Consider the following 17,291-nt stretch of genomic DNA (forward strand, 5'->3'; position numbering starts at 1 on the left):
TCGATTGGCTCTCCTCGGAGAGCCCAGTGTCGCTCTCGGCCATCCCGGTTCGTCGGGCCGGCCGGTGGGCAGACAGGCAAACGGGCCTCAAAGCCAGATCTAGACTCAAGAACGGTGTCTTCGAGTCCAGGTGAATTGGGCTCTCGAGCGGTCAGAGCGCGTTGACAATTCACGCGTTCGTAAGCACAACTAACTTCTGGATCTGTGATCAGTGCTCTGACGTTGTGGATGTCAAGTGTCGGTGGTGCCATTGTGACAACTTCGCTCGAATCGGAAGAAAAGACGTTCTATATCTAAAATGTCGTCGGGTGCAACCCTGCGGCCTGGGACCCCCTCGGGCGTGCAGCGGGTGCCCTCGCGACCGGGCACCCCGTCGAATCTACGGAGGAGACCGCTGTACGCCTCGCAGAGATCTGTCATTTCGATCCAATCGAAAGACCGGCGGAAACCGCCGCAGTTCTTCTTCGTGAACCCGATGAATGTCGCCAACATGACAGGTCGAGGCATCGGAACCGCTTATTCACGCGGCGTTGAACTCGCGAAGAAAATCAAAGAATTCTCAGAGACATGGTTCTCCCATCTGATGCTGTTGTGCTGTCTCATGGTGTACTGTTTCATCGGTGCCGCCATGTTCAGGTGGATAGAGGCTCCGCACGAAGAGCGAGAGGCTAAGGAAACTGTGTATCTTAACGAAACCCGGAAGATTCTCTTGGATTCACTTCAAGCTAATCTCAGGAATCGAACAATCGAGGATTGGAAACGATTCGCGAATGAGTCCCTGCTCGAGCACGAGAAAGTCGTGTTCGATCTCGACGACACCGAGTTCCTGAGAAATTATTCGACCCAATGGACTTATACTGGATCCCTGTATTATTGCATGACGATCGTCACAACGCTCGGTAGGTTTATCTCAAGTGAGTCACTTGAAGAAATCGTTCTGTTTCTATTGCTTCTCAGCGTCATCTGAGAGTTTAACGATCTCGGGCCCGATCTCAGAAGCTTTCGCCTGATTAAGGTCCGGTGGAGGATTCTGAGCTTGCCCAATTGGTGTGACGGATTTCTCGTGATCAAGTCTAGTCGAAAGAAAGAAAGATCACCAACCGAATAGATCAAGGAAGCTCTCATAGCAGTTAGCCATATCCGCTGATGGTAGGGCGTCACACACGAATACCGACGGTGATGGTGATTCTATCGAATGCTGAATAACTTTCTCGTCCGCTATCAGCCGATCTCGAATTCTTTACGTCGTGCCGCGCACCCGAAATTCTAACAGCATGGTGTACGGCGTAGGCTTCCTAGGCGTTCCAATTCTGTGTGATACCCCTGTATCCTTGAACCTATCTAGCCTCATACGAGAAATAGAATGAGTGACTCACGAAAAAGAAGAAATAAAACGGGGTCTAGGGTAGGCGAGGAGGAATAAAGATGAAGACTCGCCAGCGGACGCGAGCTCACTTTTCCCCGAGTCGAGAGCTCCACCATCCAGCTCGGTAAGCGTCAAGCGTTGCCTGCATGCGGGGCTCATCCCGCGTGCAGCGGAAGTCGCATGTCCGAGAATTCGTTCGACGAGAAACGTCAGCGGCTCGCCTTGCGGATGTCAGAGTCTGGCGAGCTGAGAGCAAGTGAGGAACGGACAGATGATTGATCCGGCCCGATGGGTTAGCTGAGGCTTCGCTCAAAGCTACAAGACACAATCTGTCATTGTACGCGAGCCCGCCACTTGCCATGTCTAACTGAAGCAAGTGCACGAAACGTTTCTTGTGTTGCTGCTCTCGTCCGCTCTTTCCGCCCGTCGTGTTCGAACTCTTGTCAGAGGTGGCGGCGACGCGACGTCGGCGTGCGTCGTCGTACCGACGATGCGCAAGAATGCTCATCCTCGGCAGTCGAGATTTCGTTCCTGGCGTTGTGGTGTATTGGGCGAGTGTAGGTCGCCGTCGTTGTCGTCGACGACCGGAACGACAGCTTCGATTCTACACAACGAGCAGCTTCAACTGCCAGAGCTAGGGTCACAGTGCTGCAAAAGACGCCACCGCGGCGTCGTCGTTCGATCGGTCGGTCTTCGCGACCGCTGTTCTCAACGGTCGTCGCCGCCATAAACTTTGCTGATATATAGCTTCGACTTCCTCTGCGAGCTCAGTGCGGCAGAAAAATACCTAGGAAGAACAAACGCTCTGATGCTGCCAACAACGGCTGGAACGATTCGGGGAGCCTTCCGCCACGTCAAACTCGAAGAGCCCTGTTGTCATTCAGTCCCACTAAACGGCCGCGCATGGAGTTTGCTTACGCCGACCGACTCTGAGACAAAGGGAAATACTTTTAATAATCGTTCGTCGACGATACAAAGTTTCGAACGTCTCGCCGCCGCGCCACTGCCGCGGAATTGCCTGAGGGTATGGCAGGCGATCGAAATATTACATGGTTCTCCGGGAATAACGCTGTTGTGGTGCTCGGCTAAACAAGCAACGAGCTGCTGATTGATAGGAGAAATGAATGTTTCTGAGCCATGTAATCGTCAGTCGATTCTGAGATTTCTCTCACGCAGAATAACAGTTATCAGACATCGTCGTTCTGGATGTGCTCCGCATCGGGACTCACGTCTCGCAGCGTCGTCTATCCGCCGGTCCGGTGTCATTTTTCGGCTGCCCCTCGTCAAGAGCTTGCAACCAATAGGCTGGCTGACTCAGCTCGTGGGGGGGGGGGGACACGCCATCGATGTTATTTTGCCCATATCGAGTCCTTCTCAAGGAACCAGGATTATAAATCTTTTCATGGGTTCATTCTTAGGATCACAATCCCTTGGAGGAGTTATTGCTCCTCGGATAGGGCTTGGATTCTCAAGCTGGGAAGACAAAACGCACTGGGATGCGCCGTGTGGGGGATCGGGCCTCGGATGCTCGATTGTTTCCGTTCTAGAACGCTCAATATGAAGACGGCGACAGAGAAACAGAGGTTGCTGTGTCTGAGAGTGAATGTCATTACTCGATAGTCCACGGACCTTTGAGGGCTCACTCGACTTGCTCGGAAGCAGTGGCGTACCGAATCTTCGATTTCCCGGCATCGGGCCGAAGTATCAGTGAAGTTAATTCGAGAGCGAGGCTCGGGGTGGACAAGAGGTCTAGGCGGCCGAATAGGCCTCTTCGGGACGAACACTCTTCCTCGTAGCTTCACGGTGTGCCGCTCAAGTGGAAGGTAGCGGGTTCGATCCCTGCACCTTCGGTGATGCCCGGCGCGCCGAGGCTTGCCTCTCACTAAGTAGGAGTCGTTGAGCCAAGTTGAGAATGGGAGGAGTGACGGGCCCTAGGCAGGGCAGGGGCCATGGCCGCTGTCGAGGTTTCTGTCTGGACAATAAGGCGTCGAGTAGAGAATCATGATCATCGACGCCTCCCCCCTCTGCCCCTCTCGATTCCTATCCGGGGAAGACTCCGCTGCATGAATAAGCACGGCGGGAAAGTCACCCAAAGACTGTGGGCTCGGAGTACCGATCTCAGGGCGCAATTTTCGTGGGAGGATACCTGTTTTTTCACTTATTTAGAATTCCTGAGAATCTGAATTCATACACAGACCTGGAGGATCTCCTCGCGAGGATGGCCGCGAAGGATTTCAGTGCGAAATTCCTCCCCCGATAACCTCTGGATTTATGCTCGGGAGAAGGGCCATGGACTTTTCGGGAGAAAAATGTGTTCGTCCTGGAGCGAGGATGAGACCATAGTCGTCTCAACTCTCACACGCGCTCCGCTCATCGATTTCGCGCGGTCGAGAGTGTCATGTATCCTCGTGAATGAGACTCAGCGAGGACGAATCTTGGCTGAGGCTTACGAGCTTCGGAGTGACGATTCGCGACTCACGATCGACCTGGCTTGGAATCAGCAGAGGCTTCAGGAAGGAGCTCAAAGCTTCTAGAATGCTGTCTATGGAGCTGGTCGGAGAAAGATGAAATGAGGAGAGTTTCCACACGAATGGAGCTGCTCAATGGGATCGCGATTGTAAGCCTGGAGAATCAGCTCCCCTCATTGACGAACCAAACAATAGATACCGCTCCATTGCTGCCAATGAGAACGGAATTCGATGATACGATGAGAACGGTGATGCCGCCTTCGTGCGGCGATCAAACATCCATTTCGCGCCGGACGGATAAGGATGTGCCGTGGAGGGAGAATCTGGAACTTGTTACCGAAGGCAGGATCTGTTGCGCGGAGAAGTCGGGCACGTCTCCACTATCATTCGAGCCTTATCGGAAGTATTCTGTGATAGACTCGCTCGATCGGGAGGTTCCGTGAGAAAATCTGAGCTCTGAGAAAAACGATTGCGGTTGCTGAGCGGCAAATCCCCGATGGCTTCCGGAACGTCTCAGTTCTCAGCTCGATCCAACACGATCTAGAGCTGTTCAGCGTCCGACTCATTCGATCGTCATGTCTCTCAGAGTTATTGTTCTATGCGGACTCCGTTGTTCGCGGGCCTGTGCTTCTGTCTTCGAATCAGGTGCGATTCGGGCTAGGATCCCTCTCCTGTGTTTTATGGGAAGCTCTTTGAGAAAGTGATTCATTATCAAATGAGGTCTTTGAGACACCGAGTCAAGGTCACTTGAGTTGTTGGCAACGACTCCCCTCCTCCTCTGTCGAGAGCGAGAGATTCTCACAGAAAAGGGAGACTGCTATCGGCTTCTATTATACGCACAATCTATCTTGCTCGTTTCCAACCATATCTTACGGGGATGTCGACCGCCTCCTGTTTTTCTCGCGGCAGTGCTTTCTTGCCAGACTTCCTTGCACGCAGAGCACACCCTCTTGATAGAAGCACCCACTTCGTGAACAATGTTGCAGAGTGCAAATGGAAGAGAATAGGAATTGAAGAAAGCGCGTATTGTGAAATGGGCAGGGTTTCGAGTAGACCCCTGAGAGAGTTCGGATCCATTCGAAAAGAGAAGGGGGATTCCCCAGACCCATGGACAACCAGAGCTCTCGGTCACAGATCAATTATGAGCTATGGGACCTCGGGATCTATGATGTATCCTTTCGTCTCGGAATCCTCTGCGGTCGATCTCATAAATTGCCTCCCACGCGAGTTCTCATGTGCCACCTGCCAAGGATACAAACACAAACCCTGCTGACGATTACGAATCATTGAGATTCCACGTATGCTGCCCGCTCTGAGTGAACACCAGAATCGGTGCTCTAGAATCGAGAGCGGCACCACCTTGAAGGCTCTCAATTCCATCGCATGGATATCCTCAAGCGGATACGGGCGGTTCCGTATGTAATTAATAGTTCCCGCTCCCGAGGTAGATGGAGTCGTTTTTGCCGGCCCTGCCTTCGTACAATGGCTCTTAATCACGCAACCGCTGCACATAGTAACAGCCGAACCTAAACTTCCCGTCATTGCTCTATAACAGGTTACGGCAATATCGCGCCCTCGACGACTGCAGGGAAAATCGCCACGATTTTTTACGGCATCATCGGCATCCCCCTGCTACTTATGGTTCTTGCCGACTTGGGGAAACTTTTCACCAGGTGGATCAAGTGGTTCTTCTTCCTGGCCAAGCATTTCTACCGTACTGGAACCTGCGCGAAGAAGAACCAGGACAAGAGCGGTCCCGTCCAGGTGAGTTCTTTTTTTCGATCGCTCGTAACGTGACTCGTCTCTAAAGGGCAACAAGCACGTGGCTCTCTGGGGGAAACGTGGAGCCGCCAGCAGAAGGACGGGATGGCTCGGCGCTCCGGAAGTGGGAAGAGTCCACTCAAAGCTATATCGCTATATCCCTCGGAAAACTCATCTTTTGGAGTCAGTTAAGATCTCGGCTGTGATTCGTATAGTGACGCTCGAGACAGATAGACGGAGTTTTCCTGTGGCCGCTCGGGTCGGAATCCCGCACTCATCGTTCCCATTTGCCTTCTGATGCTCTGAGCTCTCATCGCTGTATCGACAAAGACTGAGTTCACGAGGAGCTCAATTTTCTTCCCAGTACGTCGCGTTCGTGTGGCAGAAAGTCAACGACAAGATGACCTACGTACCATATCCTGCGTACATGAAACCGAAGCCTAAACTTGCGGATGAGGGAGAAACAGGAACCGACATCGAATCCCGTAAAGCAGACACAGAGGTCGGCCAATCCGAAGGTCCAGAGGATTTCGATGCAGAGGTCGACGACGAATTCAATCTCCCTGTCACGGTTGCTCTCATCATACTCTCGTTGTATATGACGGCTGGAGCCACGCTATTCACGTTTTGGGAGCGCTGGGATTTCACGAATTCATTCTACTTCGTGTTCATTTCGATGTCAACTGTAGGTGAGAATCTCAGCCCCCACTTCCGACCCAATCCAGTGCTAGTCCCGTCGAGGTGTTCTCAGGCAAGGAAATTCACTATCAGATTGACGGATGGATTCGTTTGCAGGTTTTGGCGACCTGGTCCCTGAGCACCCGATCTTCATGATGGCTACGTTCATTTATCTCCTCTTCGGGTTGGCCTTAACTTCGATGTGCATCAACGTCGTGCAGGAAAAGCTCTCCGCGATTTTCCAGAAAGCTAAAATGCAGCTCGGCACCACCATAGGTCAGAGACGCGGACCTGTTGCCTTGTCGGAAATATATCCTCTCTCCATCCGACTTCGGATAGCCTCGGGACCTGTCGAAGATTTCATTGGAAAACCGGAAAGTTTCGAGGCAGAGCTGAAAACGAAAAGATTCGCGTAACAAGTTGCCTCGTTGCTCCGACAGGTTTCGATCCTTCAATGCTCGCTGAAGAAGTGATCGACGAGGAGTTCGAAGACGACGACGACGAAGAGGATGCCCTCGCCGGCGGTCCGGCAGGACCCGGTAAGGCTGCGGGGGCTATCGCGACCGCGGAGAAGAAACAAGCGTTGGAAGGAACGGCGAGTGCCTCGAAAGCACCAGAGAAACCCGCAACGAAAGGGAGCGACCGGAAGAAATCACTCGCAGGTGAGAGCGGCGAACTGCCTTGGAAATTATGCTCCTGGTCTCTTCCGAGTCGGCGTGCGCACCTCAGGATTCGGGATGCAAAACGACGGGATGATAAGGAGGATAAAAAGCTTGGCTGGAATCCACAGGAGGAGGCCGACGGAACTCGAAAGCACCGAAAAAACCGGAGATCAATATCGACGAGCTTATTAAGAGCGGTAAGGGTGTCGATGCCACGAAGAACATGCAAAGCAGACAATAATTTATTGACCTGAAAATACCAGAACCCCCTGTATCAGAAGATCGGTAGTGCAATCTCACTGAAGGTGAGTAGCCGAGACTCGGCCCAGAGTTTCGGCACTGATGCTTGCCATATCTTGAGCTTCGTTCGAGATACCCGTCCAAACTGCCTGAGGTTATAATATCTTACGTACACGGAGAGAGAGACGAAGCAAATGCTTTTACCAAACGGCAAGTCTGATTGGTAACTGAATCTTGACCGTAACCGTTGACCTTGTCATTGCGAGTCATGACAAACTTACCCACGTACTTTTTCTCGATTTTTCAGACTTTGCTGTTATTGCACTTCGATTGAACAGGGGGTTCTGTGTGAGAGGTTTTTTTCGCTCATTTTACTCGGTCTTTTCCCGAGGACACATTTTCAGAAATTTTTGGACAGAATATGTTTTTTTCAAAGCTTGGAACGATCGACCTCCCCGAGCCGTTCCCTTCTCCTGCTTCGAGGCTGGAATTCCGAGCATAAAAATAACGATACGCTTGTCTTGCGAAATGCTGTTCTTTTCCATCGCTCCCAATATCTGTGAATCTTTTATGGTCACTTAGGCATACACATGTTCCGATGGGGCCATCACTTCGAGTTTTGGCTCAAGGGCTCGGACGCTTCCGAAGTCGAGATCAATTCGGAAAAAGACCAGCATTACTCAATCTAGCCCCGAGGAGACACGCGAGGCGATGTTTGCGGGAGACCGCTCATCGTTTTTCTATCAAATCGGCTCCAGGCCGGATTGTTCAGATCTCGTTTCGGTTGCAGGCGCATGGCAGTACGTGACTTAAGAACTCGTCCGGCCTTGGAACAATCAAATCAGGGCAAAACGCTCCGCGAGCTTCCGAGCCTCGATGAGGGGCGAGCCCCCAGCAGAGTCTCAGAAAGAGGAGTTGAGACTCAAAACAGAAGGCCTCCCGACTAACCATGGGAAGTCACGACGACGCTCACCTACTATGCCGTGGGGACGGCTCCGACGCCCCGTCTTCCCTGGCTGCTGGCGACGCATTCAGAATCGCGGCGATTCCGCCGTCGCGCGTCGCGTCAAGCGCTGCGTTTGATGATTACCGCCGGAACCCGACCGACTACTCCACGGACTCATCACGTTCTCAGTCGGACTTGCTCATCTGAGGCATTGATGAATGAAAGGGAGAGAGAATCCCCTCCGAGATGCTGCTCACGGCATTTTTCTTCCGAATTATTCCTCCCTGTGCCCTGAACTCTTCCTCAGGACCGGGAGCGAATGTGAGTGAAAGTTTCATGTTTCAACTTCCATCAAATGAGAATCTTCTATAATTATTGTCATACAATTCTTATCTTTGCCAAGCCTCTTGTTCATCATGTATATATGTAGTTATGACTCCCTATAGGCATTGTTCATAAATAAATCCTTGATAAGCGAGAGTGCCGCTGAGCATATATCATACATAAGTATATCCATACCATATACATATATAGGTAAACAATGGTGCCATAGAGGGGAGTAGTAGCGTCGACACAGGTACTGGGCGTTGACATCGCCTCTCTAGCTCACTTGGGAATAATCTTACTCGTGTTTGTCTGGTGCTCTCGAGCTGCTGTCTCTCTGAGTGGTCAGGTTCCTCCCGCAGTCCTGCTCTTGAGTAAATCGAATCTAAGGAGGAAGATTATCCAACCCTTTTTGTACCGACAATCTCTAGGAAATAATAATCTTGCTCAGTCCTACGTACCATCTGTGAGTCGGAGCTGCTCAGATGCGTTCACCTAAACGGGAGTCCCGCAGCTGGCCCTCCTCTCACGCTGTCCAGGGACCTGATTCCGCGTACTCAAGGGGAAAAAAATAAGGGAACGACTTGCTCTGTCGGAAATTCTCTATCCAAATCCTTCTGTGGAGATTATGAACGAGGCGGGAAGTTCCGACCTGAACTTCAGGAACTCCGAGTTTCAGCAGCCGGGAGCGTGGCGATGTTTTCCCTGTCCAACAGCGTACCGCGCGTGGGTGTTGCCATTGTCTCAGAACTACGATTTCCCGCAGAGCTATTACGAACGACGTCTGCGCTGATCCGTTCGACCGAATGCTCATTCGCTCATTGAATACCGACTCTGACTTAATCTCCAAGAGCAGCAGAAAATTTTGAATCAATCCAAAGTTGCCTATTGAGGAAGAAAAAATAGGGCAGCCGTGCCTTATTGCGAACAATGTCGAAAGAGGGAACAATGCTGGCAGACAAGAATCTTGAACAATGTCAGGAGCTTAGCTCAAATCCTTGTCTGAAAGAGGTAGGCGTCGCCGCGTCGTCCCTTGTCATGGATTGGAACTTTTCTCTCGCTTGTATTCGGCAACGACGCTCCGTTCTGGAAACGCAGCGCTGCTATTCGCGTCCCCTCTAATCAGCCGCACGCGGAGCCATATCGAGCGAGTCATTCTACCTTCTTCTGAACCTTCGAGAGACACTCTCCCGACGGCTATGGCGGATAAATGGATTCTGCGCGTGCACATGAGAATCAGCTTGAAAATTCAGGCAAGGCCTCGACGATCGTTCCTGCGGAGGACGTGCTCGGGTTTCCTCCATTTTTTCTCAAGTTTTTCTGCGCTGTTCACGTTAGAGTCGGCAGGCATCCATGGGGCGGCCACTGGCAGAGGCAAAAACGCGCAGGAGCCGGCCGAGATATTCAGATCCGCGTTGGGTGAGAATGGCAGAGAGTCGCACACGGAGCTCTCGCCTAGTGATCCGTCTGAAGTTCACTTGCGGTCTCAATTCATCACTCCATGGCGAGTTGACTGGCCAGCCAGCTCCCCAGACGGTTCAGCCGAGCTGGACGAGATGTTATATCCGTCTACTCCCCTTTGCCCCTTATGAACTTTCGTTCGCCTTTCGCTGTTAAATGGCGCATGTAATCAACTTTTGGTGGAGCGTTTTCTCCGGATCTCTGTGGCTTTCTCGGTCGTGACAACTTTTTTCTCGTAGATAGATACGATGAAGCCTCCCGCATGCTTTCCGAAACAGACATCCTGACCGGACAAATGAGAGATCACAAAGTACTCTGGAGGACTCTCGATTGAGACAGGCTGAGTTTTCCAGAGTTTCGATCCTTCCCTCCATGGAAGCATAGCCGCTGAACGAGTCGAGTCGATGATTAGAACGAGCGCTCCCGTTTCGACTACTTCGTGAGCGGCACTCTGTGCATCAGACGGGATTCTCCTGAGAGATTCCGACAAGGTTGGTCTTTCCCAGATAGAATCTGGGACCCAGTCACTCGAAACATTCACAAGTCCCGTCAGAGGGTGCACCGTCCGGGGAGCAGGCTCCGAACAAGACGAACGAGCCGAAACGCTGACAAATTGACCAAACCCTGCTCTCCTCAAGCAAGGATTCGACCAGAGAAGAATCTGAGAATTTTGACGTAGAACTACGTCATTATGGACGCTGTCCAAAAAAATGTGACGGATCCAGTTACGGATGCACGAATGGTTTCGGATTGAGGGTTTCGAAATCGCGGTAGGCTTCTCAGGCGACATCTGGCAGGGGAAAACTGTCAGAGAGGCTAGTGAACTCCCCGCGACTCCGAGTCCAGAAAACTACCTCTGGAACCTTCGAATCACCTCAGTTATTTAGAATCATTGGACATTGAAACTAAACGTGATGCGTTATGATGCATTGTGGTACTCAAGGGTGCCGCCGGAGTGCCGGAGCAAACGATCGTGCCACTGAGCTGTCAATCGTGGTACGAAAGCGGCGAACGATCAGGTATTGTATTGGGGTATCAGCACATCGTCTCCCACGCAACTCCGGAGGCGAGTCGAATGCTCAGCGCGCCCGACACATCTACATTTGCATACGCGCCGCCGCCTGGTCACCTCACGACCGAACTGAATCATTTTGATAATGGGAACTATATAGACAGGATCCGGCTCCAGAACCGTCTCGGGTGCTCAAAGCCGGAAAACTGAATCTCAGCCACGCGTATAATATGATCCGATACAGCAAACGGCTTGCAATATTCGACTTTCTCTTTTCACCGTCGGCTTATACTTTCATCCCTTATTCCCTCATCAGTGAGGACCGAGGAACTTTGGAGGTTTTGAGCAAGGAGCTATATTCCTCATTCGCTGAATGAGGGCTCGAGACTCTCATCCGAATTTGACACTTACTGCGATAAAATTCTTACATCAAATTACGGCTCCGCTCGACTGCTCGATCGTTTGGATCGGGTCTCAATAACGATAGGAACATATCGTTGAGGATCCGGGATTCTCATGCGGGACCGAACTTCATTGGCTTCATGAGAGTGCGTCCGAACTTCATCCTCCGTGTCGAGACTTGAGATGACAGGAGCATATCGTTGAGGATTCAGGATTTTCATCTGGAATCGAACCTCATCGGCTCCGGAAGAGTGCGGCCAGACTTTATCTTCTGGATCGGGACTTTATCGGTTGAAACTTATCTTTGAGGACCCCAAATCAGAATCCAGGATCGGAATTCATCGCGAAGCTATATTTTCAAGCCACGCTTCAACTATCTATATCTCGATTTCATAATCATAGACTGAAACAATAAATCTTCCCTCGATTCGCTTCATAGACTTCATCGCGATCTCGCGATCAGTCCCCTCGAGTACGTTGACGTAGTTCTACGCAACCCACAGGTTTGGCTTCAAGCTAAACCTGCACTGAATTTTTTTCCTTGGATGGTTATCATAATAATCAACGGAAGCTTCTTTCTCTATTCGCCCCTGAGCTCCGCTGTCCTCCCTGACAGGAGCTGGTCTCATGTCGGCTCATATGAAGATGAGTCTTCCATCCGCTACCTGATGAAATCGAGGCGTCGCAGAGGGATTTATTGTGAGATGAGATGCTCTTTGGATCTCAAGGCGACTCCGTGTAATCGCTCGCGGACTTGATTACCACGTTCGAGTTCAAGTGTAGTGTCACACTTGCTGCATTTGATCGACGATAAGCGGAGAACAGCGGAATCCTTCACGACGCAATTCGAACTCTGACCTAGTAGAGATCGTGTTCCATTTCCGCGCAGCAGAGGAGGTTGCGCATTGAGTACTGCGCCGAAGAAGACGACGCGACCCATTGCGTTTGCATTGGACTTTCGTCACTACGGCTTCATTGAACAGGGGATCGGGACGCACCAGTTTGTTATCTTTCCGCTGTCCTCTTCGCAGCCTGAATCCGCGGGGTGATCGAGAGCGAGAGATACGATTCTGGAAGACAAATCCTTTTTGGAATACTCGTGTACGGACCAGAGACTCCGAGGCTGTGGTCCTTGTCGCCGGCAGACAAAAGCACTTCATCTGTTATTTCGAGAGAAGGTCAAGAGCTCCCCGCTCCCATTGAGGAATTCCGTTTTCCCGCCGGGAAGAGGCGAGACGATTCCAGACGTAGAGGGGCACGAATCTCGCAGGATAGCGCTCGGCTCGAGCCAAAATCCGTTGAATCTCAAAGCTGACGGAGCGCGTTTTTCGATGGTAGGGATCGGAGACTTTATTCTCCGGCTTCCAAAATCTCGTGTCCCCTCTCTCCCCCACTCCCCCCGCCCCCAGACTCGCCACTGCTCCCGAATATTTAGAACCTTGTGTTCTTCATCTGTCAAAATCCTGGGACGAGAGCTCCTCACCTCTCTACATTTTCGGCGAATAGGCGGACTTTCTCCCGCCAAGGGACTCCTAAACCGAACTCCGATGCCACGAAATTCTTCTGATATCGACAGGTTCAGCCTGCAGGTGATCGACCGCTCATCGGGGGAGCTCCCGAAGAGCATCATCTTCTGGTGGATGATTGACTAGTTACCTAGTGAGTTAGTGAGGAGTCAATTAGTGACTAGGCTAGGAGCCTCGGGCCGTCCAGTCGGCTTCCCGATACATAAAGGTCCAGAGACACAAGCCGCCTTTTTATTATGCTTCCCCCCGATGCTGAGGCAGAGCAGAAGTCCGTATGCCATCGGAACCGCTACTGCGGACGGCATGGATGGGTGAAGATTTGGGGTAAGTCGTCGAACACGACCGATCCAGTGCATCCTGTAGGACAAGTCTCGGACTTCCGCGGTGTCAAGCAACAAATGAAGGCAGCAAGTAATCGGCTTTCGATATCCGCTGCCGCAAGCACCCCGCATCCCGTCTAATCCACCCGACAACGTTAAACTCCCTCGTGTCCCTGTCGGTTCCTGTCTTCTGCTAGGAGGTCCAGGACTATGAGATGAGCGATCTACGTGAGGTAGATTTTGATTGTTTTTGATCGTCTGACAGCAGGTGCGGTAGCAACGGACGCGCCCTCTCGAGCTTCCCCCTCGAGCCCGGGCCAGGTCCAACAGTTATTTCTTCAATCTGATGGAGGGAACAGGGAAAAAGGGTTCCCCTCTGCATCGGACCGATCGAGGACAGAGTGGCTGTCTCCATCGACCGGTTCTTTGACAAGTCGCAAAACTGTTTCGATATACGTTTGTTTATGCGCGGAAGCAGCTGCATGTACTCACATGCATAGAGCTTTGTTGGTCGATCGGTCGCCTTGCTTGGTAGCCGGCTATTTGCCGCTCGATCGCATCAGACCTTGGCCGTGTACCTTCCCAAAATAGGAATAGGAAATCACTCGAGTATGCAGATGACGAGACCGAACTCCCCTGTTGAATATGAAATCACGTTGCGATGGAAAGCGGGCTCGTATCGAAATCGCTCCAGGGATCGTGATTCAGAACGTTCCTTAGAATGAGGGAACCGACGTTCCATGAGGGAAATGATAACGATAAGACCCCGAGAATAGGAGGTTATATATTTAGGTAATTCATATTGGGATGAGAGTCAATCATTGGCTTGTCAATATGTCTGGAGGGACAGGGGACATCATTCTCGCACGGGCGCCTCGACAGGAATGAAGTGCTACCCTCCCAGGAATCCCCTCTTCCCCCGCGATTTTCGACAAACGACAGTAGGAGATTGTGAGACGTATAGGATTCTCATTAAAGCCCGCCTCGATAGGCGCCATTGAGCCAGGGGGGGGGGGAGCTCGATCGGGGCTCGAGCTCTGTGCCGCGCCGTTTCTTTAAGGATTTTCAATTTTCTATCGCATTTCTCCCAAGAGTTCCTGGGCTCGGCTCTGACTGTATCACTTGAATTAGAATTTCTCGGCCGAGCAGCCCTGACGGGGGCTCCGACAGATTGGATTCGATTCTTTTGTTTTTTGAGGTAGAGTCTCGAGTTGACCCTAAAATAATTGTGAATGCGCTTCATCTTAGAGCGAGCGTCGGATTGCCTTCCACTGATCGAGAACTGGCGAAAACTCGGATGGGACGGTGGAAGCGTGTTTTCCGGCGGGACTTGGTCACCTTTCTGCTCCCGAAATGCTCCCAAGGGACTCAGTTTCCCGAGAGCAATACACTTCGTCCGCGATTTTCCGCGACGAGACTCGAAGCTGCTCCTTTCTTGCGAAAATTGTAGATTTCTCGTCTCGTCTCCCTTTTGCCCATAATTAAATCTGTCCGGTGAGAATGATCGCTGTGCTCTGTAGGAAGGAACTGCACCGGAGCCTTTCGCCATGGCGTGATCTCTTTCTGCTCCTTCTGGTAGATGATCTCATTCTAGTTCACACAACAACCCAATTGATCAGCCCGGAAAGCGGAGAAATTGGGATTATCCTCTTGACCCGGAGGAATTTCGCAAAGGGGTCCCTCAGCAGCGAGAGGAATCGCTAGTGTTCTTAGAATACCTCGCAACATTCTGGTTTTAGGAGACTTGCACGGATGAGACGTCATTCAGCAACTCATATGTTGGAGATGTTTGACAAAGAGTCCAACGAACTAGAGTCTGGAGTCCTCCAAGGCCTCGACCTTTCCCGTGAGAGCTATTCCTCCTCAACGCAGAATGGTCTACGAGGGTCGGGAACTCTTTTCGACTCATTTACTTCCCCACGAGAACCAGAACCAGCCCCGGGGAGCGTTGAAGTACATGATTATGTCCACCTTGAATGTGATCCTCGACCAGCGTGCGACGGATCCTCGGAAAAGGTGTTCCTGCCCCTCGGCGCGAGAATAACCTCAACGCGCTGGGAGCTACGGAGAGGAGGTACATAGAAGAAATTCTTCGCATGTTTTCAAGTGACATTCCTTCAACATGCGGGACTCACCGGCTGGCCATCTTCCCAGTTCTCTCTCCGTTTCGCCCCAAACCCGACTTGACATTTCTGGGGGCCGAATACCAGCCGTATGAGTCCTATTGTTTATCAGGCTGTGCGGGGAATTCCGAGGTTTCGACCTCGTTTGAGTGCGAGAAGCTCCCGGAGGGAATTCCATTCTTTCCATCGCGCCATTCCCGATCTCCCCGGAAGCATGAAGCGGCAGAGGGAGTCTCTTCCGTTTTTTCAGCATCGGGACGGAGATATTCCCCAGACAGTCAGGCTCGTAGGGGCGACGGACATACTCCGAGCTCGAATCTTGCACAGCTTCCTACCAGCGTCGGGAAAGGGAACAGTCGGCAGTGTGGTAGCGGGCCATGAGACGGAAGAATATCGAGAAGAACCCTCAGAGAGAAAGGACGACGTTCCCCTCGCCGAGATCCCTTTCCGTCCAGCTCCTCAACATCCTCCGCAACGTGCGTCGAACGGAACCGGATAGAGATCCTCTGGATCTCCTGATCTAGGCGGGATGGAGTTCCCCAACGATGAACTCCTTTAGCTGACACTTGCTCAGTTGGTGTCTATCACAGAAGCATATTCATCGATTTTTCACTAAATTATTCCATCCGTTACTTCAGTGTCGAAATCAGCGGGCAACATCGTCGGGTTCCCGTCGTCGTCATCACATCTGCATCCACATTGACATTCAGCATAATCAGTCATCCAATTTCCTGGACCTTCACACCAGCGGGGAAATACCCTGCCTCGCTCTCCTCTGAAATTCTCACCCGACGAGAGCCAAAACTCCTTGTCGAATCTGGGGGACACTTGAGGAGATTCGGCTTTATTGATTGGCTCTTTATTCTTGTGTTGTGGTCAGTTCTACCAAATTCGGACTTTTTTCGCGACGCGAGTTGTTCAACGATACCTCAGTGCAAGGCAGAGAGAAAAGTTCAGTGAGCAAGTGAATATCAAGAAGCAAACAATGTTCGGCTCCAAGAAAAAGGGTGAGTTTCTGCTCTCTTCCAGGTTGTCCCCACCTTCCTTGATAGACGAGCACTCGATGTCTAAAATTGGGATTCACGGGTCTAGTCATCTCGTAGAAGGAGTCTAGTCATCTCGATATGGGTATACTTGTATCCTCCGCAATCATCCCGGCATTCAGTTCGGAATGTCTTCTCCATCGCGGTTTTCCGCGAGCGACACCAAGACGGAGAACGCAGCATCTTTCCCTCGAATCGAGAATTCGACCTCACTCCGATCATCCGGAGTTGACTTCAGTGTGGTTCCGGGCTGGCCTTAGTCGGAGGCCAACTCATGGATCTAGGCTCTCGAAGCTCAGCACTGTTAATTCCGAAGGAGCAGAGCTACGATTGATTTCAATACTTGACGGAACGAGTGAAAACGACGCCATCGCATCGGATGACTCCGCATTCATTACTATCTGCGCTCATTCGAGAAAAGAGGGAAACATTATTCTGGGGAACTCACGTCGGTCTATTCAATCCCTCGTCGTTTCATCGCTCGACGATGTCAGTTCCTTGATCGGGCTTTCCGCGCACGGCACGACTGCCGCCGCGTCACTGATTTCTCTACCCTCAGAGACTGAGTTCTCGCCGCTGACTTCACCTGCAACTCGCACAGGTGGCTGCAGAGCAGTTTCTCTGCCGCTGTCGTACCGTCTCGTCAAAGAGATTTGACCCTCTTTGACGCTGCATCTTTCATATCACCGGTACGAGGGGTAACAGCAACTCATCAAGCGCGGCACCGTAATTTTGTTCCAGAGGATTTCGAAGGAATCTCGAGGCAGGATCCGATCTCCCGGGAGAGCAGTTTCCTGAATCATCATTTCATATGTAGGCTGAGGGATTCATGCACGTTATCATGCATGATATCGTTCTCTAGAGAAGATTGTTCCGAGCAATCTGTTTCGACCGCATCCGAAAATTCCAGAGCAGTCCCACACGTGCCGAGTGCAACCAGCTCTGACGCCCCTCAGAAT

The 17,291-nt window shown here is 51.5% G+C and overlaps 1 protein-coding gene across 1 annotated transcript; it reads left to right on the plus strand.

The window, feature by feature from the left end:
- Nucleotides 1–298: 298 nt before the first annotated feature.
- Nucleotides 299–8,335, plus strand: LOC100907888 (TWiK family of potassium channels protein 18). The gene is made up of 7 exons (XM_029111343.1): nt 299–899; nt 5,390–5,598; nt 5,960–6,284; nt 6,391–6,549; nt 6,714–6,935; nt 7,067–7,132; nt 7,966–8,335. Exons 1-7 carry the CDS (start codon nt 299–301, stop codon nt 7,986–7,988), a joined length of 1,605 nt encoding a protein of 534 aa, XP_028967176.1. The 3' UTR covers nt 7,989–8,335.
- The last annotated feature ends 8,956 nt before the right edge of the window (nt 8,336–17,291 follow it).

Source organism: Galendromus occidentalis, unplaced genomic scaffold (assembly GCF_000255335.2).
Source record: "Galendromus occidentalis unplaced genomic scaffold, Mocc_1.1 scf7180000077435, whole genome shotgun sequence".
NCBI lineage: Eukaryota > Metazoa > Arthropoda > Arachnida > Mesostigmata > Phytoseiidae > Galendromus > Galendromus occidentalis.